The 27,905-nt window shown below is 44.7% G+C and overlaps 2 protein-coding genes across 3 annotated transcripts in view; one reads left to right on the top strand and one right to left on the bottom strand.

Annotated features, from left to right (window-relative positions):
• Window positions 1–6,883, top strand: part of tbc1d5 (TBC1 domain family, member 5) — a 27,528-nt gene extending 20,645 nt beyond the window's left edge. The window contains exon 24 of one of the 2 annotated variants that reach the window (XR_003928911.1): window positions 6,299–6,883. The gene's annotated coding sequence lies outside the window, so the exon portion shown is untranslated. The remainder of the gene's footprint in view (window positions 1–6,298) is intronic. The other variant, XR_003928910.1, reaches the window with a different exon arrangement.
• Window positions 71–27,905, bottom strand: LOC115367412 (inactive phospholipase C-like protein 2). Its single transcript, XM_030063128.1, has 12 exons — window positions 27,287–27,905; window positions 14,468–14,569; window positions 14,079–14,228; window positions 13,713–13,873; window positions 12,844–13,327; window positions 11,413–12,657; window positions 10,844–11,093; window positions 10,296–10,582; window positions 9,182–9,385; window positions 6,920–6,995; window positions 2,011–2,120; window positions 71–1,822 (listed from the first exon to the last, which is right to left on the bottom strand). The coding sequence occupies exons 1-12, from the start codon at window positions 27,527–27,529 to the stop codon at window positions 1,622–1,624; spliced, it is 3,513 nt and encodes a 1,170-aa protein (XP_029918988.1). The 5' UTR covers window positions 27,530–27,905; the 3' UTR covers window positions 71–1,621.

Below are 27,905 nucleotides of genomic sequence, written 5' to 3'. Positions count from 1 at the left end.
CTGCATCTGTCAAGCCTCATCTACTGCACAAGTACATTGAAATATAACAACATTTGGAATGTTTTCATCCAGGATAAATAAGTTATGTAAAATATTTCTCTACAGCAAAAGGATAGAATTACATATTAAAATACTGTACAGTGTTCTGCACACACACAACGTAAGCATCTGTCAACATATTTGTTCCCTAGAGGCATACATTTACAATTCCGGATTTGATCGTCATGGTGAGTAACACTGGTTTAATTAGTGCTAGGGCTTCAGGAAGATATAAAAATATAGAATGTGTCAGACTGAGGACTTTTGGGAAGAGAGCCGCGGGAAAGGCAGGGGTGGTGTACGCAGTGAACATGCAAATGGGTTCACGGGCCGGTCTCTGAAGGACCCGCAGTCCCCTAGGTGTCGGCGAGTTCACTAGAGGAGAGCTTTCAGAAAACATGAGGGGCCGCCGAGAGGGTTGCAACATGGTGCGGATCAAAAAGGGAGATCCAGGGACCAAAAACAGTGACTGATCGACCTGAGCTGACCCCCCTGGGCCCAAGGCTCTGATGTTAAAAGACCCCAAACACCCACTAACAACACAGGGACAGCACAGTGGACCCAAATCTATTAGAGGATGAAAATACAAACCTAGCCAAATCGTATTCATGCAGCTGCTCCTTGTTCTGCAGTGGTGTCTGGTTGAGTGCGATAATGGCAAAAAAAATTTCCCAATAAATTCTGCTAAAAATAACAAAAGGAGAAATTGTCCTTTTGAAAGTATCCCCGACTGCATACATTCTTCTGTTCGCTTGGCTGGAAATATTTAGGATTCCAGTCCCATACATCACAACCATTCTTCTGCAAAGTCTGTCCCATTCAGATCTTAGAGAGAATCCCACAGTCACAAACTACCCACATCTGATTGTGCTTCAAATACATGATTAACCTTGCCAGATGAGTTGAAGTATTTAGTATTTAGCATTTAGTAGCCCTATAAGTACTAGCCCCTTGCATTTGAGTGCTGAAGCAAACAGTTGACATGATTTTGAACATTTTTTTTTTTTGGCTGAAGTTTGATTCATCCCAGACAGTGCTGGAAAAACACCAATGTCTACTCACAAGTAAGAATGAGCATTGCACGTTATCGAGTGGAAATAAATATCTGCTGTATTTACATTTTAATAGAGTGCAATAAACTATGTCTTTTGTTTTTTTTTTGTTTTTTTGTGGAGGGTTTTAAATTGAACTGCACTAATTTCCCCAGTTTTCTTTATTATAATTATTATCCACCGTCTCTCCCTCAGCAGTGCTATGGTTTCTACGAGTGGGAGACGCATCGCATCTGCAGGAGGTGGATGGATGGGGGGAAGCTGGCCACATTTTTAATCCTTTTCCACTCGTCAACTTCATTTTCTTCTTCCTTGGGAAAGTGGAAAAAGTTGTAGCAGTCTGAAACTCGGCCACATGTCTGGTAATTTGGCTGCATCTCCGTTCCCATGAATATCCGCTTGTGTCTTAGCCGCCGCAGCAGTGATTCACCACTCGTAGCTACAACCTGCCCTTGAGCACAGATGTTTAGACATAATGCAGGGGGGGGGAGGATATCTGGTTGTGCCAAAAATCAAGTTGGCACCTGCTCCTACATGAACACATGTCCTCCTCCAGCAGTGGTTGGTCTGTCCTGGCTGGTGGTGGCTTCCTGGCCACGTCGTGACTGGGGTCGGGCTCTTCCTCCTCCTGGACTCTCCTTGATGAGGTTACCAGTCAGAGCGGCGTAGTGCACCTGCTTCATGTTCTCCTGTACTTCGGCCTTGGCGTGCTTCAGCAGGTCAGCCTGGCCCTGGATGGGAGGAGGCAGAGGGAAGAGAGGGGAGAGGGATAATGGGAGGCCAGCAGGGGATGAAGTGAGTGCACAGAGAGAGAGAGAGATGAGCAACTAGCTAGAGGCCAAAACATAGTTTAATGTGGCCTGGCCATAGCCATACTGCCCGTCTGTGTTTTTGTGCATGTCTGCTGTGCACCGCTGACCTTAAGGATGGTGATGTTCCAGCTGAAGCTCTCCAGCGCTCGGCTCACCTTGCGACCTTTCAGCCCCTCTTTCACAGCCAGGCTCTGCAGCTTCTCATGGAACTCCATAGCTGTGGGGCAGGACACACACACACACACACACACACACAGTGCAATGGAGGCTGATGTCTCATTGCTTTCTTTGCAGCACATTTAAAAGGTCAAGCTTGAAAGGCATGGGAAACTAAACTCTGTGACTTCACTAAAATGCTTTTTTTTATTGTCATCAATGGTGCAGAAAACATGAAACTGAGAATCTCAAGTCCTTTCTATGCCAATAGAGGTTTATCAGTTCATCTCCGGAGTCACACGATTGGCTTTGCTGGGGATTAAAAGCTACTATGACATGTCAGAGTGTGGAGCCAATCAGAACACAACCTCAGTTTTCATTCCTCCCGCCCCTGTTTTGATTAACGCTGTTATCCTCCACAGAGCTCAACAATTAATAAGTGAGTGACAGTAGCTGTTAACTCATTCACGTGGCACACTGATTTCCTGCATATGAATCCATCATTTCACCAATCTGACGTTATATCAGAGGAGGCGAGGTGTTTCAATCTGATATGGAGCTTTAGCTAGTGATGGTGTGAGATGTGGACTTTCTCACACCCAGTCTACGGTTACAAACCTACAAAGTGTTTACCGAGTGAGCCGGCTCGCTTTTGAGTGTGCTAACCTGCTGCTGCAGCATGAATAGGAGACGTAGCTAATTCAGTTCCAGCAAACATGATGTTGTCACTTTGCTGGGCAGCTGGTTGGTCCTTCCAGGGTCCAGATAATGTTGTTACCATACAAGGAGAGCTAAAGCCCACCTAGCCCAGCTGGGATGCATCACTGTAGAAAATGCAGCCCCCAAACTCCATGTTATTACAGTTTTTGACTTCTATGAACTATCAAACCTTGGCGGATGATGAAGATGATGAATACTGAATAGACACACACCTCTCTATCCATTCATCTCACCGGGTGATGCAGCAGGGTCAACCTGTCACACCAGCTGTCTCTTCAGAATAAAACGAGCAGAGAGGCTTTCCCTCCAGCGCTCTAGTGTAAGCTAAAGCCAACAGTCTGCCGGAGACTCATGATTGGATGATTTTGCTGTTTTTACGTTCTCATCACCAAACAGGTAAATGAACCAACGGGCTAATCTCTGAACTCTGTGAATTCTTTTCATCTGGGTAGCCATATTGGCAGGAGCAGACTGTGTAGAGAGAGAGAGAGAGAGAGAGAGAGGCAGGAAGGAGCAGAGGATAAACAAAACAAAGGAATGATGTATAGTGGCTGAAAAAACACAGAGACTGATGAAGTGGGAGAAAGAGAGAGAGAGGCAGCGTCATATAAACCAGGCCGCCGGCTAGTCGGAGTGTGTGCACTGAGATGTGTTGTGTGTCTGGCTTCCTCTGGCTGCCCCGGGCCACTGTCCCACTGTTACCATGGAAACCCGGAAGTGGGTTAACATGGGGCACACATCACTGTGAGCCATCATCGCAAGCCCAGACATTAAACATGGTGAGTTGTGGACTGCACATACACACAATACACACACACACACACACACACTCTCCCTCTCTCTCTCTCTCACACACACACACACACGTACACAGCAGAGTGAACAGATTGGATATGAGTGGAATTCAGCGCTTCACACATAATCCCTCACTGAACGTGCACAAACATGGACACACACCTGCACGCACACACATACGCTGTCACTGCTCCACACGCGCACACACACACACACACACACACACACACACACCTACAGAAGTTGTCTGAATAATAACCATTCCCGCCGTTGCTAGGCAACTTGAAGCCTACGTGCCACTGTGGAGTATGTGTGTGTATGTGTGTGTGTTAGGAAGATTGTGTGTGTGTGGCATGCTATTTCCCTGTCAAACCAAGTGAAAATGATTGAGGGAACATTATTTCCAAGTAAAGACTCGGCCAGTGTGTATATGCAAGCAAGCATGCCAACACACACACACACACATACACACACACAGGGTCCTGACCCCGAGGTGACACCAACGTTAAGGACCAGTGAGTGAATCAATCTGCAGTTGCAGGAAGTGCCTCCCCTTCACTTCCTGTTTGTCACTACGCTCTGCGGGGAAGCCCTGCAGCATTTCAGAAAGCTGCAGATCTGACTTCCAGTCTGACGTCAAAACGAAACAACCAGTTTGTGAGCGTCTCCTGTCTCGCGGCGGAATTTCCAGTCCTCACTTGTCTTGGTTTCAGTGATCAACAGGGCTAGGTGTTGGCAAGGATACATGTGATTTGAGTCACAATTCACAGAAACAATCAAAGAACTGACTGAAAATGTAAAAATGGAGCTTCAAATATAACATACTGCATAACACCTGGCCAGATTGATCAAAAAATTAGGTAACAAACTGCATTTATTTGTTTTCATCTCTTCCCTGTTAGACATTTATCTTCTTTTTGCTTGTATGCACCACCTGTATGCACCTGCTATACTGTTGTGCAATGGCAATACATGTATTCTATTCTATTCTTCTCTATATGTATTGATACAAAGGGCTGGAGACTCTCTCTCACTCTCTCTCTCTCTCCCTTTCTCTCTCCCTCTCTCTCTCCTCTCTCCTCTCACTCTCTCTCTCTCTCCCTTTCTCTCTCCCTCTCTCTCTCCTCTCTCCTCTCTCTCTCTCTCTCTCTCTCTCTACATATATATTGTTTTGTGCAGCCTATAACTTAGCAGCTCCAGATGTTAAGAAAAGCATCACGAGTCCACTATGCATGCCAAGGCCTCATTAGAATAATAAGCTGATTGTTCCATAGTGTCTCTCTGGAAACTGACTGTTGTTAACACACCGACACATCAGCATACATACATCTCTCTCTCTCTCTCTCTCACTCTCGCTCTTTCTTGCTTGTTTCTGCTTTGATGTTTCTCTCGCCCTCTCTGCCTCAGAGCAACCTCCAGCTCTCCATCTCTGCCATTCATCTTCCCATGGCTGCCTAATCCTCTCGCTGCCCACCAGCCCCTCTCCCAGACTCTGAGGCCGACCTCTGCAATACAATCACCTGATCACCGTCTTCAGTTCATACTTACAGCACGAGCTTTGTTCAAATGATCAGGCCTCAGGGCCTGATTTTTAGCAGATAAACATACTGATGATAGTGCTTAACAGAAGATCAAACTCATATCTCACCGCATTTAGTGATAATAGGGAAATTATCGATACTAGTACCGGTACCAAAACCTTTACCAATAACTTGACTTCGATACCGGGTCCTGAATGATTTTTTTTTCTCAATACAAATTTCATAAAATCTTGTATATAAAATAACTTTTATAAAATCTTTGTGTGTAACATGTACAGGTTCCCTGTTTCCTGCAAGCCTCTACAACATGTAATGGTAGACAGCCAATCGCCAGCCGTATTAGATCCTGGTACAAGCATGCTGCATGCTTATTGGTTCAATGACACTGAATGGTCCTAATCCTTAGGTATTGAAATTTCAGTACCATGCCATACCATGCTATAAAAGCCATAAAAGCATCTCAGCTTGGTACCCAGCCCTAGATAATAATACATATGATTACACTGTATGTAAAATAAAGCACTATTGCAGCTGCATTTCACTCTGTGCTGGAGGATTTCTCCCAGAAACAAAGAAAGTCCCAAGAAAGTAATGTAAAAGCTTTCATGAACTGGCTAATAGGCTGAATCACTACTGTGGCAACAGAGGATAGAAAATAGAATGAACATGTCAAGGATCAGTTATGGTAACTTTAAGTTTGACATTTGGTTAGTGAGTGAAGCCGCAGCCCCTGAGAGCCTAAAGTAAAGTTCAGTGGAGGATAGAGGGGGCTGTCTGGAGCCAGTCTGCAAACTTATAAACAACATTCATCTCTGTCAAATACTTTCTTCACAATGCTGCCAGTTTCTGCTGTCTCCCTCTCTCCTTTCAAAACCTCCATTCACTGAAAATCCTCAACTTCTCTCCCCTGTTTTCTTTTTGTCTATTCATGCTGCTCTCACGGGTGCTATTGACCAGTGTGACGAGCCGCATGTCAAGCCAGAAAACCTTGATGAAAACCGTAGATATCTTCAGACACTTCAATATGTCGCTGAGTGCATATTCCTTCAAAACAGATGATTTCTACAATCCTGCTGTTACAATCCAGCACACAGAGGATCGGTGTGTCATGTTTATTCTTATTCAACAAGCCACTGGTCAACAATTCATGTCAGTCATCACCACTGCTCCTCGGTGGAGAGAGGGGTGTGTGTGTGTGTGTGTGTGTGTGCAGGCAATGGGTTAGGGGCGGAGGCTGACTAATATCAGATGACTCAAGAAGCCAAACAGTCGAGGTAAACAAACCTCTGCCCTGCCAAATATCACAGAAATGATATAAGATTCTTTTTTTTTCTTTTTTTTTGGTCAGTTATTACGCCTTTTGCCCATAACCGGGGCTACAGATTTAGGAGACTGAGGGGGCGATCAACAGCAGGAGCTGTGCCAACCTAAACCCCCTCCATCCAAAAGATACAGATCAAGTGGGTCAGTAAATACGTGTTGTTGATTGGGCAGATCTCGATGCAAGACGGGATTGTAAAATAAATGCTGATGGTGGAGAGGAGAGGAGAGGAGAGGAGAGGAGAGGAGAGGAGAGGAGAGGAGGGGAGTTTATGAGTAAAGCAGTCACTGCAGTGTGGATAACAGCTCTGTTGGAGAGGCTGTGTGGGAGTTGTCACGAATGGACTGGGAATATGGGCATGGGCTGGTTTCTACTCATTATACACACACCGTAACACACACTCTGCAGAGAAGCATCGCTCTCACACACACACACACACACACACACACACACACACACACACACACACACACACACACACACCTGTTGTCTGTATGTGTAGAATCCTGTCATAGATTCCATCGGAAAGCTCCATCACTGCTCTGCTTGCATGGACCATCTGCAAACAGACAGAATATGCATTAGATATATGTATATATGCATATGTATATATGCAATGTATATGTATGAAACACACACACCATGCACAGTAATCCCTAAACATTTTATATGCCTTTTTTTTTTTTTTTTGTTAAGAACTGATCATGACACATGCTTTTATTGTCATCTATAAAATCATAGCGTGACAAGTTACATGACAGCTCACCTTTCACAATAAATAAAACAGAAATACGATCATGATTTTTTGTTTTTCTTGGTGGCTGTCAACCTCATGGAAGTCATCAGTTGCAATTCATAGTTCAAACATTTATTTATTTACTACTGCATAATACACAGCACACACAAAATGCATGCGGATGTAAGCACCCATACAGACACACACTGAGCACATAAAACACACACACACACACACACACACACATATACACGCACTGTTAATGACATGAGTAGCTTCTGCCTGATTAATTCTGCACCTTCTCTCGCAAAGCCTGCTGGGACATGACCCCTCATTGTGAAAAAACGGTGTTTGACAAATGAGGATTAACTACTGTACACCGCCTTGACGAGATTCCATACAACCACAGACACACACACACACACACACACACATGCTCAGTCACACACATACACACACACACTCACCCGTCCCCATTTCCTGTCTGTGTTCTTTGCCTCTCCCCTCAGGCTTCAGGATTGAGGCGTGGAATCCGTTTAGCCAAATGACATTCAAATCTATGCTAATGGTATTCAGCACCAGGGCGAGCTTTTTCAACTCTGATCCCCCTAGCTGGAAACGGAAGTGGCTGCCACACACACACACATACACACACACACAGGCACACACACGTTCTTACTCACAAAGCTAATACACCCGAGCACGAACAGACAGTCACAGGTCCTTGCAGTTGCGTAACAGTGACAAACAACCTTGGTTAAATTAAAGTGTCACAGTTTATACACTGAGATCTTAATCATAACCTAATAGGACTAGAAGCAGCTGCATTTATTTCCACTCTAGCCTGGTTCTGGCTGCTTGGTTTGGACATACCTGTGTGTTACTCTCACTTAAACCACACACACACTTGCAAGCACACACACCACAGATCCGTTCCCCAGACAATACCGCTAAATTGGCAATTCATATTGACTGTCCATCATCCCAGCCGACAAATTCCTTCAGAATATCTAATATGAAACATGGAGTAGCAAAGTTGGAACGAATATCAATTTAAAAAGTATTGCACCAGCCAGACAACGGCAAGAACAGAGGTGCGATGTTATTTCCCACAACACTTTTTTTTTTTTCTTTCATAGCGCTACACAAAGCCACAGGCAGCCCGGCATGGACCACGGCTCTATCTAAATCACTTAGACTGGTCAGCCACAATCGATGACCGAGCCCAAGGGGGGGATAAGGGAGAGGGCGGGGGAGACCGGGTGAGCGAAAGAAGGAGTGAGGAGGAGGCAGAGAGGGAGAAAATAAAAGCGAGCATGTGGGAGATACAACAGCGCAGGGATAATATGCTCACAAGTGGGAACGGAAGAGACAACAGCCAAGACGTTGTGAGAGAAGATAAAGGCTTTCCTTGAAGTTGCAGCGCCAAGCTTGTAACCCACTACACCCACTCCAACAAACTGATTGGGTGGCTGATGGGCTGAAAGACAGAGCAGCTCACCTATCTGCCCCCACTCCCTTTCTCTCTCCCTCTCTCTGTTTATTTCAATCAGGGAGGTTTAATCTGTGTTTGACTTTATTTTCAGACATTATAACAAAAAAAAAACATTAATTAACTTTCCCTTTAGTCAAAGAAACAGTGGAATCAGGCCAAGGTGAGGGTATAGTCGATGTTGAGTCTGGTTGAAGCAAAAATAAACGAGGATGCTGCCTACAACAAGACAGTGCAAAAGCATACAGGCTGATGAGCACGCCTTTTTTCTGGTTTTCTGTGGTGATTCACGAGGAAAATCTGTGGGATTCTGCGGAGTGATTTTTTTTCGGCATCTTTTAGTTGTTAAAACAAGTTGGCTTCTCCTCTGTTGTTCCACCTCACGACATGACATCAGCCACAGACGAAGGGGGGAGGGGCGGGATGCGTTTAGGTACACTCCAACAGGTGCTGCAATACTATTGTGTTTAAATTCTTCTTTTTCTTTTGAGGGCGACAACTGGCCCACTACACTCACCATTTCATAGGTAGAGACCACACGGCGCAGGACATCAGGCAGGGGTCCCTGGGGCTCCAAGGTGGGGTAGTGGTCCCGGAGCTCAAACAGCAGTAAAGGCGTCCCGTCTGGTCCCAGCGCTCTTGTTCTCAGAGCCAACACACACTGCATGAGGTTAGCCACCGCCGACAGCCCGCACAGCTCCCTGAACACCGCTACTGAGTTCTGGTACAGCAGAGGAGATCAACAAACAGTAAATCTGAGGATGTAAATGCATGCACAGAAATATGTTGGACAATTTTCTCACGTGTCCTTGGGTCAGATCAATTCGAATATGATTCACCAGCCTCGCAAAAGGCTACGGAGGCAACAACCAGGAAAATAAAGAGAGTACAAAAAAAAAATCAAACAGCATAAGCATTCAATCTGTGATCCGTCCAACTCCCACTCTTCCACCCTCTTTTGCACTTTGCCTTCACTCTCCATCAAGCATACACACCCTCCCACTGACACACACACGCAAACAGGTATAATCAAAAGCCACTACTACAACAGAGCTATTTGTCTTTTCCTTGGACTATTGATTTGCTCTCCTGCAGTTCTCTCAGTTGTGCTGTTTAAGTTGTTTGGGTTGAAACAGAAGAAATCAAGCGATGTGGATGCCCAGAATCTCACCACAGAGTGACTGAACATGTAATTACTATTTTATTGCTCTGCGGTGAATCACGCAATCACAGAGCAAGTCACTGTCTGGCTTATAACAGTTGCACTGCTGAAAAGTCTCTTAGTCACTCAGCGTATATTTGTAGTTGTGCAATCATCATAAAATATGAATCCTCCTCAATGCAATTAAGACATCTGTTTTTCCCTACTACCTGCATTTCACAGTTAAAAACTGAAAGAAAGTAATTATAATTGGTTGGCAACACTGGGTGCTGCAAATGTATATTGTTCAATGTGCATGTACATGTAGGATGAATTGTCCTTTTTGCCTTTCAGTAGAACCATATTTAATATGAGCACATGTCTATAATAAAAGATGCTGTCCACCAGCAGTGGTACATCACTGTCCCATTGTATAGAATGATTTTGTCGATGCATAATTTATGTTGCCATCCTCTCCGCTCTGCCTCACCTGCATGTTCTCCCGCAGGTCGGTGGCTTCTCTCAGCGGAGCGGCAGCCATCTTGAAAACCTCATCCACAGCTCGGACGCCCAGGTCCCTCAAAGCGGTGTAGTTTCTCCCCTTCCTGGCCTTCCGCACAGACAGACCCCTTTTATGAGGCTTTCCCCCACCTCTCCGGTTGGTCAGGGCCACATGGACAAACAGCCTGCTGTAGGGAAGGTCTTCCCCTGTTAGAGTCTGGAGTGGGACGTACCGATAGCCTGGCTGAAGGCACTCCAGAGGAATGGTATACTGTCCTGTTGTCACAGAGGAGGATTCACATTCAAAACACAGCACATTAACTTTACAACAAAGAATACGAAAAAGGATTTGACAAAGATTAATGTGTTTCCAGTGTGAAATCCCTTACAGTATATTTTGAAAGGCAACACAAACATCCTCTGTTCATAGCACCCTCACATGATCAGCCCCCATATAACCATAAACTGTGAACTCATTGTCTGAGTTTGTCTCTATCTTGCAGAATGACCCTGCTGACCTCTGACCCTGACACTGACCTATGAACTCATCCCCTATGAAGTCGTCATCCAGCACCACAAAGCGGACCATGGCCAGCTCTGGCAGGTTGATCTGGAACTCAAAACTCTCGTCAAAGATGGGATTGTCCCCGTTCTGGGTCACCGTCCGGGTGCGGCGCTCGGTGCAATCGGCCGGGATGCCATGGATCTCAACGTAGACGTAGGGGTCCACCACGTCTCCTTTGGCCCCTGAACCCCTTGGTCTGGGCAGGTTCTGACCACTGATTACCTGAGAGGAAGGATGGGTAAACAGACTGTTTTAGTTATTCATTCATTCTTCCTTTTTCGGGATTTTTGTTTTTCATGTAATTAAGCATCGTGAGAAATGAAGCTAGTAGTGTCCTTGGTGCACTAATTCGGTTTTAAAAATGGTGTTTCATTAACAAACGCACTGTAAAGTAGCTCACAAGTTACTATATTGTTCTTGACAATAAGAGGGATGAAACAGTAATGTTGCGTCATGGAAACAGTGAGACATGAATGTTAACAAAGTCGCTGCCTGAAGCCGTAAACAGCCTACTGACGTCATGGCACTGATCCCACCACACCTTAATGTGGAGCAGCTGTGGAGACACACCAGGCACAGTGTCTCTGGTGTCGGCACTGAAATATGACACCTCTTGGCGCATGATGGCTGGCCGCAGAACATAGCCACAGTTTCCATTCTGACGGAACCAGGCCGTATTCAGGTCCATCATCAGGCCGGCTGTCTGATAATTCATGGCCACAATCTGGCAACCGCACTTCCACAGGTCCTGAGGGTTCATGTTGCTGGAATCAATGCGCATGGGGCTGGGGTACACCCGCGACAGGAAATGCTTGTTGTGGTTGACAAAGTCGCCCGGACTCTCGCCAGCGAGACACACAGCCAGGGACTCGTTGATGGAACACAGTTCCCAGGGTTTTTGGTTCTTGGATGATGTTGGGAAGTCAATAAAGCGTATTGAGTGGCAAAGAGTTACTAGGTCAGACAGCTCCTTCAGAAGCTGAAACCGCTTGGGAGGAGGAGGAGGAGGATTACACTGCTGAGTGACTGCTGGGGTGGAGACGCTTTTGTGAGAGCCCATCTCTTTCTCACTTGTTCCAACCCCTCCTCCAGGTCCTGAGCCCGCACTGCTATTAGCTGCTTTCATTCTCTGGCACATCTCTGCCCCTTCATCCTCCTCGCTCACCTCCCCCTGCTCTCCCTCCCAATCAAGTGGCAACTTCTTCCCCTTCAGCAGGATCTGACCTCTAAGGGCATGTGGCGATGGCAGGTATGATTCTGCCTCATCGGGGGTGGCCGTGTACAGCCTGTCCCCCAGTATTCGCAGGAGATGCTGAAGCAAAACTTCCTGTTGTTGAAGTGAACAGTGGTTCTCTATGCACAGAATTAATGGATATTCCGATGCCACAAATGCAAACCTCCCGATCGCTTCCAACACGCAACGCAGGGACAGGGGGGAGGTGAGAGTGTGTCCGGTACAGACCACTGGCTCATCATCAGGACCGTCCCAGACATCCACCTCTACACATCGACAACCCATCTTCAGTGCACGGATGTAGCCCGAGATGTCGGAGGGCCCCCTGAACTGGTCCTCGATGAGGTAGGTGTTGTGGGAGGAGTTGATGTAGTAGTGCGACAAAGGCTGCCGCATGTCCTGGCACACGGTGCTGTGGTCCCGGTCAAAGAGGTGGCACTCTGCAGAGGTGAGGTAGCTGGTGAAGCCGTCCAATGACAGGCATCCATGCTGACGGCCCTCCTCCGATGGCTCATGGGATTGGATGAGCCTCAGGCTGGTCTCCTCGCTCACCTAAGATAGGACAGAGGAAGCAAGGAAGAGTAAGAGTGCAGGAAAATTTGGATGGAAAAAAACACAAATAATAGGAATAAACATTAGTATTGTAAGGATAAGCTTCTGACTGACTGGGTTTTTGGCAATTTGTCTGTGCAATTAAATTTGTGTATATGTGTGTGCATGTGTGCACAAGCTACCTACCTGAAGCATGCCTTGCTCAGCTTCCAGGAACCTCATCAAGTCTTTGGTGTCCAGGAACTCCTTGTTGCTAGAAAACTGCACCAACAGGAAGTAGATCTCTGGACGCGTGCAAAAGTCATGGAAAACCTCGATGAAATCCTGCTTGGCCACTGCTTGGTGCATGTTTCTCGCCGCTTGTCTTTTGTTTTCACACTTGTCACATTCTCCAGCAGGGTGATCCAGCAGAGTAACCCCAGCCCCACATGTTCTCTCCCTGACCCTTTGAAGCTCTTTAAACCTGTGTTCCACTTTGCTGCTGCTCACTCCAGGGTTCACACTCTGTATCAGCCTGATGGCCGACTGCAAATTAATTCCCTCCTCCACATCCACCTCTCTGTCTGACTCCACAGCAGAGGAGAACAACTGCTCTAGCCAGCTGAGCCGTAGGCTGTCCTGACTGCTGGCGATGATGTCGAGGGCATGCTTCCCATACTGCATCAGATACCTGGAGCCACAATAGACAAGAGTGGACAAGGTTGATGCCACGGGGCAGTACATTCTAATAGTTTTACATCTAAAGAGACATCTTCCAGTGCCTGCACCATTCTTAGATTGCCAGAATTAAAAGACATCGTGACATGTACCACACAACAGACAAGGAAAGAGCCTAATTCTCTATATATAATGCAGTCAATTACAAGTCCATTTGATTTGGTTCTCTTTGTTCTTTGATTTTCATTATACTAACGCTGCTGTTGGACTTTGATATAATAGAAAAAGGGTGCTTTAAAAGAGGATTATCTATAAGCAGAGCATAATTTGTATCGAGTACAGCTGGTTCACAGATGGACAGTTGGACAGTATTAGATCAGCCCCTCCGTCTGTCATACCTGAGGCCAGTCACCCAGATGTTAGCCACTTCAGCAGAGTTGGCCACCAGGTCCAAGCTCTCATACGTCTCTCCATAGATGATGGAGAATGCACAGTCCTCTGAGATCTGATCATACACCCCACTAGTCCGGAAGGTTTCTGTGTTCCGACCCGTCCTCACCTAGAAGGCCAGAGCAAGATTGAATGAAAAAAACAAAACAAAAAAAACCACAAATGCTGTCGTCCATGTTGTTTAGGTTGGTTGAAACTTTCCCTGTCCAAGTCAAAAAGAAGAAACTGTGCAGTCTCCTAGAACAGTGGCAACCCACGAGCCAGGCAGGCTTTATCGAGTGCACTTAAAAACCTTTTTCTTTTTGGACACTCACCTCTCGTATGGAGGGGAGGGAGATGCGGGCTTTATCTGACTCCTTCTTGGACGGCTCCCAGCACAGAGCCTGCAGGCCTGCATCCAGGAGGTAGTAGCGCTGGTAGACCCGTGAGTTGGGGCGCACCTTCCTCAGTTCACTTCCCTCAACCTGGCATCAAGATATAATATGAAGTGATGACCCACTGCCCTTCAGTGCAAGTAAGCTGATTTAACTAATGAATGCCACAATGACAACATATTTAATGATTCATCCACTGCGCAAGCGAGTTGTTTGATCCTCCAACAGGATCAAAAAGCCTGTGATCTCTAATACACTCTTGATGCGTTCTTATTTCATGTCTGTGAAGCCAATATTTTATGCATGGCGTCACAAGGGAGCTGACCCACCATGGAGTGGATACAGTCGGCAGCACTGCTGATCTTCCTCTCCGACAGGCTGCTGCTGAAAGACACCGTCTTCTTCCTCTCCCGACCCGCTCGCGACCCATCCTGGAGGAGAGCAGAGGAAAAGCAAATGGTGAGAAGGAAGAAGGAAAGATACAGATACATCGGGGAGAAAGGTGAGATGAAAGGAGGAGAAAAAAATGAGATAAAACAGATAAAAATACACATTGGAGGTGAGAAAGACCAGGGATCTTTTGGAGGATTATTCTTTGCGTTACAAGATTACTTTTGTTTAGGCATAATAAACAAATCATTTTTCCCCTATTCAAAAGAGATGTCACAGGATTAAAAAGTACATCAGTTTATATAACGGTATATAAACACAGATTATTTAGTCTACTCGACAGAGCCCCCTCCTACCAGGCTGTTATTGTTTTTCCCGATACCATGCTAAAAGCCTTTGCCTGCCCTTGCCCTTCACCATTACACCATTAATCAAACCTGACTAGACAGAGGCAGCGAGCTGCAGCATTTTAATTTTGCCCCTCCTCAATGACATTGGCAGACCCAATCAGGTTATCTGAGCTCACCATCGCAGCTCATCAATCTGATCCATTGACCGATCAGATGTCATACCAAGAGAGAACATTGCAAAAACAGATAAGAGCATATATATGGAGGCGTAGTTATTCAATTACTGATACATTGGAGTCTTGATAAAATTAAATCAAAGACTTAATTGATGAAGATAATCTAAAGCAGGGTAAGCCATTAACTTAATTACAGTTGATTCAATCCCAAGTACACTGATCCTGACTCACTCACACACACTTCACAGCCCCCCTACCCTTCGCTAGCAAAGAAAAACCAAACAACAATCTTTTACTGACAAAGCCGCCATTCCAGCGTGGAACATTGTTGTACATTTGTTTGGAAGATACCCTCTGGGTCAGTAGCACAAGTGATGCATAAATAAAATTACTTCCAAATGATTAGTGAGCAAAGACAGAAGATTCTGCATTGTCGATGACAGCGAGGATGATATTTTTTCACCAGTCGCAGATGAAGTCCAGCAGTACAGTGCTCTCTGGGAAACAGACTGAACAAAATCGGTTTGGACTATTTCAGAGGGCCAATCACTTTGCTCGTGGCCGATCATTATTTCCGTATTTAGAGTGAACATCTGTGTGAACCCACAAGCAGCGCCTGATTGATCTCTACCCATCAGTCAACATGGCTTTGGTAACACAGATGTATTAGTTCATATGAGCATCAAAAGCATTCGGCTGTTTTATGATATAAGAGACGAGGGAACCCTGCATGTGAGAAATAGCCGGGGGATTCGAGAGGCAGAGAGAAAGACCTGAGCTGAACAGAAGAAAAAAGGGAAGCATCATTCACTGAGGATGAAAGGTTTTCCCTCAGTGTGTGTGTGTGTGTGTGCAAGTGTGTGTGTGTGAGTGTGTGTGTGTGGTGGGCGGTACCCGATCATCACAAATGCTACAACAATGACCTCATTAAGATGGAATAGTGTTGCCAGCAGCAAAAAGATTCCTGAGCATTTGCATGGTAAGTGAATGAGGTGAGACTCTAAAAATACAGATAAAGACAATTAAAGGAAGATCCTGGCAACCCCCTCTCCCAATTTTGCCCCTTTTTTTTTTTAAGAAAGCAGCAATCCATGAAAGAAACCAAACAAAGACTTCCATAATTAAGCTAACAGATTTTACTGGTGGTGTTTTCATTAAAGAGCCACCTCCTGTTGAGTGTTACACCATCAACTCTAAATGCAACTCCACCCCAAACAGCGAGGCTGTGATGCAGCTCCACCCAGCCAGCAGGGGGAAAAGATGAATGAATGATCAGAGCTTCTCCCTCTTTTTTTCTGGCCCCTCTTCCTTTTTATTACTTTTTTTTTTTTTTAATGATGGAAGGAGCAGCGAGCGAGCAGGGATCTGTCTTTCCTCAGCTCTCCTGAGACTATCATGGGAAATTCACTGACCCAGAATGAGGAGCAGAGCCAGCAGGACTAAGTTAACACACAAATGCGCACACACACACACACACACACACACACACACACACACACCACCATATGATTTAAACTCTGCCTTTCCTTTCCTGCAATGCAATGACATGCATGGAAAATCAATGTTGCCCTCAATCTATATCTCCATCTCTGTGTGTGACATTAGCAGTAATGGTCTCTCCAACCTTATCAGCACCAATCACAAGGCATGGCTGGCACACATTACCTCATGACGTAGGTGCTCTATAGACGTTCATGCACTATGTCACAAGCAAAAACTGCATCAGCCCTGACGGATGGAGAGGCAATGGACAGAAATTACACTCAAGCAGTGGACACCTTTGCTCCCACAGTAAATCTGCCATGATGTGAGCCTGCAACAGGCTGTGCGGTGTAGCAGGGGATTTGAAAAAGAACAAAATTTTCCATCTGACCTATTCAGTGCATGGGATACAATTATCCCATGTGGCGAGCCTGTCCTATACATTGAACTCTGTTACTGCCCAACATCAATAACTGATAGAGAGGGGATGGAGACAGAGTTCAAACACACATCTGAACGGCGCTGACGTCAATATGAGGGCCCCTGATTGAATTACACAGACAAGATAATACCAGACAGGACATGCACGGTCACAAATACTCCAACATGCAGATAAACACCTGAACAAAATGCAAAAGTAAATGTATTCATTTGTGTAAACCAAAAAAGCACACACGCTGTCTAAATAGATTAAAGAGATGCACACACATACAGACGACCAACCGCGTTATCTATCCTCACTAGGCTTGGCCAGTATCAAGGTATTACAGTGCTCCAGGGTACTTAGAAATCCTGAGGGTTTGATCAAAAATACAGATGCTCCTCTGATGCGGAGATGCTGTGTTGAGGCGATGGATTGGAGTTCACAGCATGAGGTCAAGTACTTTATCTTGCTGACTTCTTCCAAGTAAAAAAGCAGTTTACTATCCACATGATTTTATTCAACTGCCAGTCTGCCCCCACCACCCACACGTCATCTCCGTCCATTCCACTGACGTGTCGGTATCCACTGTGGTAACAAGTGTCATCGGGTCCTCCCAGTGCTCATTTCCTGCCTATTCATTATTCGAAGTGTTTGAACCCAGCAAGACTAAGTAGGCTAATAGTAGGCTAATTGCATACTCAACGCACAAAATGGCTCTCAGATAGGGGTACATGTACCCCTAGGGGAATGTTAGACTCCTACAAAGGGTATATGAGATTTTTTTTTTTTTTTTAATGTTAATTTAAAAAATATCAGTCATGCATAATTCCTAAAATAATTACTCTATCCTATAATATGTCCAATAATAAAGTGCAAATGCAAGTTTGATAAACCATATTTCATATTCAGTATTCCCTCCAGGTTTCCCCGAATATGTCAAATGTGTGTGTATCTGGTTTAAGTCTGTTCAAGAATCAAGAAAATGGATTTATGGCTGAAAGGTAGCAGCAATACAGCTGAAAATGAAAGAAAAAGAAAGCAAAAACAGAGCCAGTGAAATATCATCAGTATCAGGTAGTTGTGCCAGACACTGATGGAGTTGGACTGTACCTCTTTATATGCATTTTTGTTTTGTTTTTTTGCACTGGTCAGGAGGTACATGGCCGAAAAAAAAATATTTCAAAGGGGGTACATTACTGAAAAAAAAATTGAGAACCACTGGTAGACAATGTCATACATGCTGCAATGACTTCTAGCTCAGCTTTTTTAAAGGCAAGTACCACCATATCTGTACTCAAATTACATTTAGAGTTACACACCACTAAAATATCTGCGTCAGGACCCTATTATTTTCCCTAAGATAGACCAAGCATGTGTAAGATCGTCCCCACAACCACCAAAGCGCTTCAAAACAGGAAGCAGCCTGTCAGTCAGCCAGTCACAGAGAACTTCCTGTGGCTCCACAGGCATCACAGGAAGACCTGAGTGAAGAGACAATGCTGAAGAGAGACACACAAAGAAAGAAAGAAAGAAAGAAAGAAAGAAAGAGGGATGAGAGAACAAGAGCAATGCTAAGAGAAACAAACAACCCTGACCTAAGGAGACGAGGTTTTCTTTCCTCCCCAGTTTAAACAAGAGGATGAATGCTGAGTATTGTTGCCGCTGTGTGAAAATGTTGCCGTCCCAATTTAGAATTTTTGTTATTTGCAGCTTTTAAGAAAGGTTCGCAGGACGTTTTGTGGGGTGAGCATGAGATCATGAGACCCGTTCAAAACCCATTGAAAATTTACAAAACACAATATAGCCATTTTAGGGAGGGAATGTTTGATGATAACCGCTTATTATTTCAGAAATATAGTTTCCCTTTGAATATTACTTTGTTGTAAAGAAGAGGTCTCACTGTAGCCTTTAATTTTGCAAATACCTCACTGTGAATCTTTATTCCGTGCAAGCAATCCTTTTCTCTGAGCAGATATTACAAATCACAGATATCTATCGTTGGATTGGATTTACTCAATTTGAAAAATGCATGAAGCTCAGCTGGAAAACAAGGCGGCCGAGATTGAGAATTTTTGCCAGCATTTATCTGCAGGAAATACACAAAAGATTGCGGTCCAGATGTGAGTACATTAATATGATATGTTAGTACAACGGCCCAATTGTTCCTAAGAGGACACGAGAGTCGAGACTGATTGAACTGCGCTGTGGATGGACAGATGTGGGGGAGGAGGGAGGGACGGAGCGACGGGGAGGGACTGTGTGGCGGAGGAGATTAGATGGGAGTGATCAGGCAGAGAGATTGAGAAGGACACATGACAAGATCACAGGGCAACAAATCAAGGAAAGTTGAAAGTTGAGATGAGGAAATGGATAAACAAAAAAAGGGGGGGGGGGAAACAAGCTGGAGGGAGGATGGAGGAAAATAAATAGAGTGTCTCTTCAGTAAATTAGTGTCTGCCAGCATGTGGATGGCAGGGCTGGGAGACACATCCATATAATATCAATATCAGACTATATCATCTGGGATTTTGGATATTATCATATTGTGATCTGACATCTTTTCCTGGGTTTAAAGGCTGCCACACAGTAAAGAGATGAGACTTTCTGAGCTTATTGCACTGCTGTAGCTGCTCTGTTATTTGCCTCTACCTGCTTGGTCATGATATCCACATTGCTAATGATTGTTTAGCAAAAATCTCTTGTGTTTACATAACCAGCAGTCATCAACAGTCATACAATATCATCACCTGGGGCGTAACCATGCATTCTTTGAGGGGGGGTTGTGTCCCCCTCCAATACTGAGAAAACACCACAGTACAGTACAAAATATACTTCTATCTTCAGAAGAGAAGGTCATAGAGAGGCTTAGACAGAGGATGGTTACAGAGCCCATTGGCTCCTCCATTATAAGTAAATGGGAGAAAATTGAAAATTGAAGTGTCAAGCAAAAATCTATGGTTGATAGGCCATTTTGAGTCTATTGAGACAGTCATTTTTTTGATCGGACCATACTTTCATGCTAAAAATGTTTTGCATATTTACATAAACATGCTTTGGGTACATAGCCTAATGTTTCCCCATCAGAAGCTATCCTATTTGCTTCTACTGGAAAAGGCATAATAGTAATTGGTAGGTGTGTTTTAAGTCAGTAAAGAATATGCAACTGACCAAAACAAAGTTGAGGGCAAACACTATCTTGGAGAAATCACAGACTCTCATTTGAACCTCCCCCATGTCTGTACCATGGTTACGCCTCTGATCGCCACAATATCGATGTCAAGGTGTTTGCTCAAACATATTGTGATACTGGATTTTGTCCATATCACCCGGCCTTGCTGGTGGGTCCCACAGGCTTGAACTTTGCCTCTCAGCACGAGCATGGACTTGTGCTTTCATTCGCCAGCTTACCGTGCATGCATGACATGATGTATGACAGTGTATGTGTGTACGCCAGTGTTACAGAAGCTCCAAGTCAGCAGAATGAGAATGTAGGTCATTAGTGGGCGGCTACTTTGATCCACTAATTAAGACAGATAGATAAACAGAGACAGGGTGGGAGAGACAGACATGGAAAGAGAGTAGGAGAGAGAATCTAGAGAATGGAGGAGTGAAAAAACTGATTGGGAGGAGGAAACGTCTTGGCCTGTGGCTCTCTGTGTTTCACGGTGGATAATGGGTGATGGATAGCTCAGTTTATTCCAGTATTTCTCACCCTGGGGCAGAGATGATTTTCTGGGAATTGTGAGATGATTTATAGAATCTGTAGAAACCGATTTCTTCAAAAGTAAGTCAGTCTAAAAAGGGGAAATAAATAATTATTGGCTTCAGTGTACACTATTGTGAGCGTTGATGCTCTCAAGACAAAAAGAGATCCGGTGCATGAAGTCATAATGAAACCCCATTTTGAGAGCATCTTGCCTCCTTAATGTTTGGTTTAGTTAATTAGTTTATTTAACAGGCCATGTGCAACCCAGTAGTCTGCCAGAGTTAGGTAAATAGCTCATTTACATCTCTAGTCCCTGGGCAGGAGAACATTAAAATAATAGTTAACTGAACAATGCGTCACCTGGGACTGCTTCATACATAATGTACATAACATGCTTTCAGTGCTGGAAAACATCTGATTCCAAACAAAGGTTACTATCAGCCATCACATGATATTTGCCTGGAGCTGTATTTAATGCGTTCCTTTAAAAACGTTGAAGCTTGTGCGTTTCCTGGTGTGGGCGGCAGTTCACTTCCATTAATTTGCTGCTCTAACAGAGAAAGTTGCTTGTTTGAAAAACATTTTTTCTGAACCACACTCAGCTCTGACTGCCTGTGTCTCCCAAAAATGATCCCTGCTCAAGGACACACCTTGATGCACACATGGGACGACCTCCCTGTTGAAACAAGATACTGGGGCGGGGACATCACTCCAGGTGGGATCATTCAAAAGTGCAAACCAATCAGATAGCACTACATGCAGGGCTGGCTCATTGGTTTTGTAGGAAATTTTAGGCAATTTAACAATCGCTGCCATGAAATCTTTGTGCCTATATTTTGCCAAAAAGTGCTGTTAATAGACTATTTTCACAAGGGGGTGCTGAGAGTGACATTAATAAATGTTCTTTTTGATTAAGGTCTCACAGAGCCGGGGGTCTTGTTGTTTTTCGTGCTGCTTCACTGGAAACTTTCTGTTCTCACACCCACCGCTCCCTCTCTCCATTCACTCTCTAGCTTGCTTGACCACTGCTGCTCTCTCTCTCTCACTTGCTCTCTCTCTCTCTCAGCTGAAACCACAGCGGATCTGATTGTGGTCTCCAGGAGCGTCAGCGAAGGCAGAGCTACCAGACTGCGACCAAAACGGTTGCATAGCAAACCTTTTCTTCTTGGAAAGATTTCAATTTCATAATTGACTTTGTTGCATTCTGCCTGGAAGGCTGCACATCCACAGACGGATACGCAAAATGTTTTTATGAGATTTTTTTAGCTTGAGTCCTGCATATTAACAACTTTTTTTTTCCTTATTTGCCATTCAATCAATTTGAGCACTGTGCAAAAGTCATAATGACAGGTATTTTTCTGTGTGTGTATGTGTGTGTGTGTGTGTCTGTCTGCAGCTAATCTCATATACTACTGGGCCTGCCTAATATTTTTTGTGCACAGATATGACTGTATGATCAAATGGTTGCATTGATTCAAAACGTTTGAACCTTTGTTCAAAGGTTCGTCGCCTAAGTCTGCGCACAACAGAATGAGAGATACGCCTTGCAGAGATCTGCTCTTTACTGAGTACTCTCTTGTACTTGTGCTTTTTGTTCCTTGTGCTCATACTGCACTGAACTTAGGGAAAAGGCTTTTAAATACACTCTCCACAATGCTTGTAACAAAATGCAAGAGTTTTTTCAAGCTTGATAAATTGGTTCCCCTTGGAGTTTGTGAGTCACTGCTGAGGGACTTTGAGAGTTCAAACTTTGACTGACTTTGCTTCAGCAAGTTGTATTTTATTGAGGTGTGTATATTGTATACTGGTATAGTTTTACACACGTGTACCTTGCACGTTTGTTTGGGCTATGTGACTCATGTTGTTTGAAAATTGGTGTTCTGTGGCTCATCTTGGCCAGGACTCTGTTAAAAAGGACATTTTTAATCTCAATGGAAAGAAAGATGAGAAGCAGGAGTGTTAAAAAAAAAATCTGATATGGTGTTACTGGTAGGAATGGGGATGTTTGGCTCCTGGTTCATGATAAAGTCACCACAAAACATTTTTTGTGCTCCAAGAAGTAAAAATAGGAAATAAATGCAATAAAAGTACAATAAAAATAATTTTCTCATTTGTTGGCATGAAATGTAGGTGAGAGCTAGAATGAACCAAAAGGTTTCAGTGTGACTTTCAGTCCAATACACACATCAGGTTGCCAGCAACCACAAGCACATGTCTACATGCTGGTAGTCGTGTGTGTGTGTGTGTGTGTGTGTGTGTGTGTGTGTGTGTGTGTGTGTGTGTGTGCGTGCGTGCGTGCGTGCGTGCATGTGTGTGTGTGTTGCTGGTGTGGAGGAGTGTGCTAAATATGCACACACAAACCAAATTCCTTTGGTGTTGGGTAAAAAGTAGTGAAAAGCCTTTAGTGCTGATAATCACATTATACAGTGTTATGTATGGGGGTGTGTGTGTGTGTGCGTTTGTATGAAAGAGAGAGACTGAGAGAGAGAAACTGTTACTGAGCACAGGATATCAACGTAAAATATGAAACAGGAAACAATATGTGGTCATATAATTCCATCAGCGGAACAATGTAAGGGAGTATTTTCAGCAGAAAATGCGGTGAATATTCAAAATCACTCAACAGTTCAAACCGCTGCCCTAGCGGCAAGCAGAGGAACAGATGCTCTTTTCCACCACAAACCTTTTGAAGTCCCATGTGCACGCAAGTCCACGAGCACATACGCATACACACAGGAACACACTCTCGCTCACATGCGCACAATCAAAACCAAACACGCAAAAGGTTGGCTTTTAAAGGTCATCTCGTCAGCGAGCTGCCCGCGATTTCAGTTGACGAAAAACGTCACAGATGCGTCTTCTGAAGCTTGGATGACCACTAAAACCAAGTGCAGGTTAAGCGAGCCTTGTGGAGGAGACGAGCTGCAGCCAACAATGCAGCGATCAAAGTGTTGAATGTGTTTTTCACATGTCTCAGCGATGCTGCCCATGGTGAGACACGCTCGCAGAGTCAGGCGTCCGTGCAAACACACACACACACACATATCCATCCCTCCATCCCAGAGCAACTGCAAGATTAGCACGAGTTTCTATGGATCTGACAGTGTTTCTGTGCACTTTTGCATGTGGCTCTACAGTTGCTCTCTATGAATGTGCATGTGTGTCACCTGGACAGGTAAGGCTGAATGACAACGTGCTCTTACACAGCCTGTGTTTGTAATGAGTGCCTTCATCGCCAGTGTAACTCCAAGCAGCAGTAGTTTGTGTGGCTCCATCACCATCAGGGAGAAGGTTTATCCGGTTGGTCTGTGTGCAGCGCCACAGTTAAGCAGTCTAAAGTGGTTTAAAGCGGGCTAAAGATGTCAGTGCGAGCTGTAGGATGCGCTCAGGGCTGCTCTGACTCAAGCCATAACCCTCCCCAGCTGTCTGCCAAGGCCCCTGGCTAATACTGTTCCCTCACTCAGAAAAACACACACAAAGGCATCGGGTGGCTCCAAAACACACACACACACACATGTACGCACATACATACTATATACAGGGATCAGAATTGCTAAGATTTTATTGTTGCTGCTATTATTAATTCTGCTTTGATCCATTTCTTTATCAATTCCATTATTGATTCCTGATAAATTTTCTGTATAAAAAAAAAAGTAGGCCTAACCTGGTTTTCAGCATCAGCGCAACAGTCTAATTAATTCTGAGTCTAAAGTAGAAAAAAAGTAGACAAAGTAGAAAAAAGTCAGAAAAAAGTCATGCATGTGATTCACGTGTGCAGAAAATGAGTTTGACGTCATTGCTTTGCAACGCGTAACTGTAGGAAAAACACGGCAACACTGAAAGTGACAGCTCGGAGGCCGATGATTCCTATTTTATCGTGCAATTTGGAACCGGTTCTCAACTGGAACTGGTTCTTGATTTTCATTCTTATACATGCACATACACTCACACAGCCCTAGCAAAAACATAGACAGGCACACACATATGCATACCTAAAGCGCTTCCACTCACTCCGGTGCATTTGTACAAAAAATCTAAAGTGTGCATACACAGACACATAGAGTACACTCGTGTTTGTACAAGCACACATCACTATATACACTTATGTTTTCACACATGCACACACACAATCATATGCACACACACACACACACACACACACACGCACATTCTAGCCCATCTGCACAAACGCCCACTGAATCTGCACATATACTGTGTACATATACAAAAACACAGAGTGAGACATACACACACAAATACACACACACATTGATAACCCACACGCCTAAACAAATAATAGGCTTTAAATAATTCATATCTACATATCCGAGCTTGAGTTTCTCATTTTCTGTCTGGACTTGAGCATCACTGAGAGAGAACTGGAGAACAGACATTTGTGTTATGTATTCTCAGAGGACAAGTCTGTGCATGTGTGTGCAACTGCGTGTGTGTGTAGTGTGTGTAGTGTGTGTGTGTGTGAGTGTGTGAGTGTGCTTCAGAGTGAGAGAGAGAACACCTGATGGTTATCTGTATCTACACGGACTTGGACCAGACACAAACTAATGAGCAGTCACCAGATCACTTCTACCGCATGTATGCAAGAGCAGGAGAGGAGGAAGGAGCAGGGAGTGGAGAACATGATGAACATACTGATGAAATACAATGAAGAGCCATACTCTTGTTACATCAGCTGAAGTCAACATGAGGATATCTGAGGGACCTACCATTTGCAAATAGACACACAAGACCCAAATCCCCTGACTCTTGTTAAACCAGTCTGGAATGTCATGTTTCCTGTTTATCAGCCTACATACTGCCCAGAGGATTCTCCCATTGTGAGGAATTCTGACATTAGCCATAGGCTAACACTGCACACTACAGCAAAAATACACAAAGCATACAGGTGGATTCATGAGTCTTCAATTCATAGACTATGCTCCATCTTTTCCAAAGCTTGAGGAGTTTAGTATCAATCCATGAACAGACAGTGAAAGTGTGGACTGCACAAGTTGGTTTATTTATCGTTGGGTCATTCCCAGCATTAAACTGGCTCACCGAGCAATTACAATCATATATATAGCCACCCACATCTTCATATCAGCAATGCATGCAAATTTCTGCCTCAGTGCACGGGATGCACAGTATTTTTTCCATGCTCGTCTGCATTACCACTCTTTGAAGTGCATATACTGCACTGGGTGATGATGTTCTGGAGCCATTAGAGGCCACATCAAACATGGCAGTGGATATCAGGTGGTGTGCAGAGCACCGCCCTCACCAGGAGTCATTTAACACCATTTATGGCCCAGCATGAGATGCAGCGAGGATGGATGCCACAACTTTCCTGAAGCAGAAAGAGAGCTTTTCAGTCTTCCACGTCTGACTGAAGGTTAAATTAGAGAAATGGATAAGAGACAGGGGAGAGCAGGGAGGTCTGGTACACTGTGTGGGCATGACCATGGTGAGAAAACGTGTGTGTATGTGTGTGTGTGTGTGTGTGTGTACAAGTGTGAGCAAAGGAGAAAGAGAGGTGTCATCACCAACTGTTTGTGACTCAACAGCAATATTGCAACATGAACTGTGTGAGGAAATTGGCCAACTGGCCGGCTTCCTGCTTTGCCAAGCGCTGTGAGCCAATCAGACACAAATGAAGCCAGTAACATGTTCAGAAGATGATCATGTCTCTGCATGTAGAAGCTCATGAGACAAGCAGCAACCAGAGGGTCGATATAAAACCTTATGCACTCACTTCTACAGAAAAAAAAGACGAAACCAAATGAAACATTACTGACATGCTGATGTGTTAACGGCATTTGGATCTAAACCCAGCAGGAAAACTGTGGATTATACAAAACGCTCGACTTGAAATTTATTGCTCAAATAAAATCAGACTGACAACAGGATGAATTCCACCAGGACAACTGGTGATACTCATTTGAAGTGGATTAGCTTAATTAGGTGATCTCTGAAGCACCTTAGTGGGCTGATCTTGGACCTGCTCTTTTCACGGGCAGCATCTACCCAGCTCAGCGCCATCATCCTGACTGTGACATCCACGGCCCTCGAGGCTTCAGATGTACATCTTGAATCACTAAATGAGTCAGCTCATCTAAATTGCATTTAACTGCGCTGACCTGTGGGATGAAGCAATTGATTATTCCAAACAGACAGAGAGGAAGTCGAGAGGACGCGGAGTCAAGAGTTTATCAACAAATTATTTCAGGGTTCACTCAGGCTTCACCCTAATTATATCCAACACTGCTGGGAAGAGAACAGCCAGCAGTGTGTGTGGGTGGGTGTGTTTGTGTGTGTGTGCTGCTCACATGATGAGTTCCGGACAAATCTTCATTTACAATAAACAGATACACCTTGATTAACAGCATTGTTTGTTTGTTTGTTTTTTCTTCCAGTTTTTGATTAAAAAATAATAATGAAAATTACATATTTCTAAATATTCCTATAGAGTGCTTATAGTGACCTTATGGTACTTCATGTGATTTTTATAGACTACTACTACTGTATTGGCTTATATTGTGTTTGTGGGACTTTGCTATTTGATAGTATCCTTCGATAACATCAGTACATGACAGCTGTTTTTCTTGAGCGATGTGAAGGCCTACCTTGATCAGACTGCTCCTTCGGGGAATAGGTTTAGTGGCCGCATCTACCCCCGGGTTGTCGGACGTCGGGGACCCGGGGCTGCTGGTGCTCTGGATCCTCTTGGCGGCATCTGACACGCTGCAGTTTCCGTTTGACAGCGACTCTTCTTGGTGCGTCTCCAGGCTCAGCTCGCTTCCTGATGCAGCTTTCCACCCAACAACCGGTGGGCCGACGGCGCTCCTCTTCTCGCCAAATCCAGCCATGGTGAGTCAGACTCGGACTTTGACGGCTCTCAGTGGTGTCTAAAGCGGGGATCCCGATGCAGCGGTGCACACACACGGGACAGACATGCCATCGCGTCCGCCGTGGAGGGAACTGAACCAGCGGCGACCGTGCGCCAAGAGCTGAAGAAACTTCTCTCTCTCTCTCTCTCTCTCTCTCTCTCTCTCTCTCTCTCTCTCTCTCTCTCTCTCTCTCTCTCTCTCTTTTCCTGCATGCAGAGCAGGGCGTCAGAATGAGTCGCTGCTTTTAAAGACGAATGCCCGATACACCTTGAGATCCTACAAGTGCTCCTCTTCTCGTCTGCGTCGACAGCTGAGTGTGCGCTTGCGTTCAGGCAAATTTGATGTGATGTCAAGG

The sequence above is a fragment of the Myripristis murdjan genome, chromosome 11 (assembly GCF_902150065.1).
Source record: "Myripristis murdjan chromosome 11, fMyrMur1.1, whole genome shotgun sequence".
NCBI classification, from domain to species: Eukaryota; Metazoa; Chordata; class Actinopteri; order Holocentriformes; family Holocentridae; genus Myripristis; species Myripristis murdjan.
The sequence above is the reverse complement of the archived record's forward strand: the minus strand, read 5'-3'. Positions and strand labels throughout refer to the sequence as shown.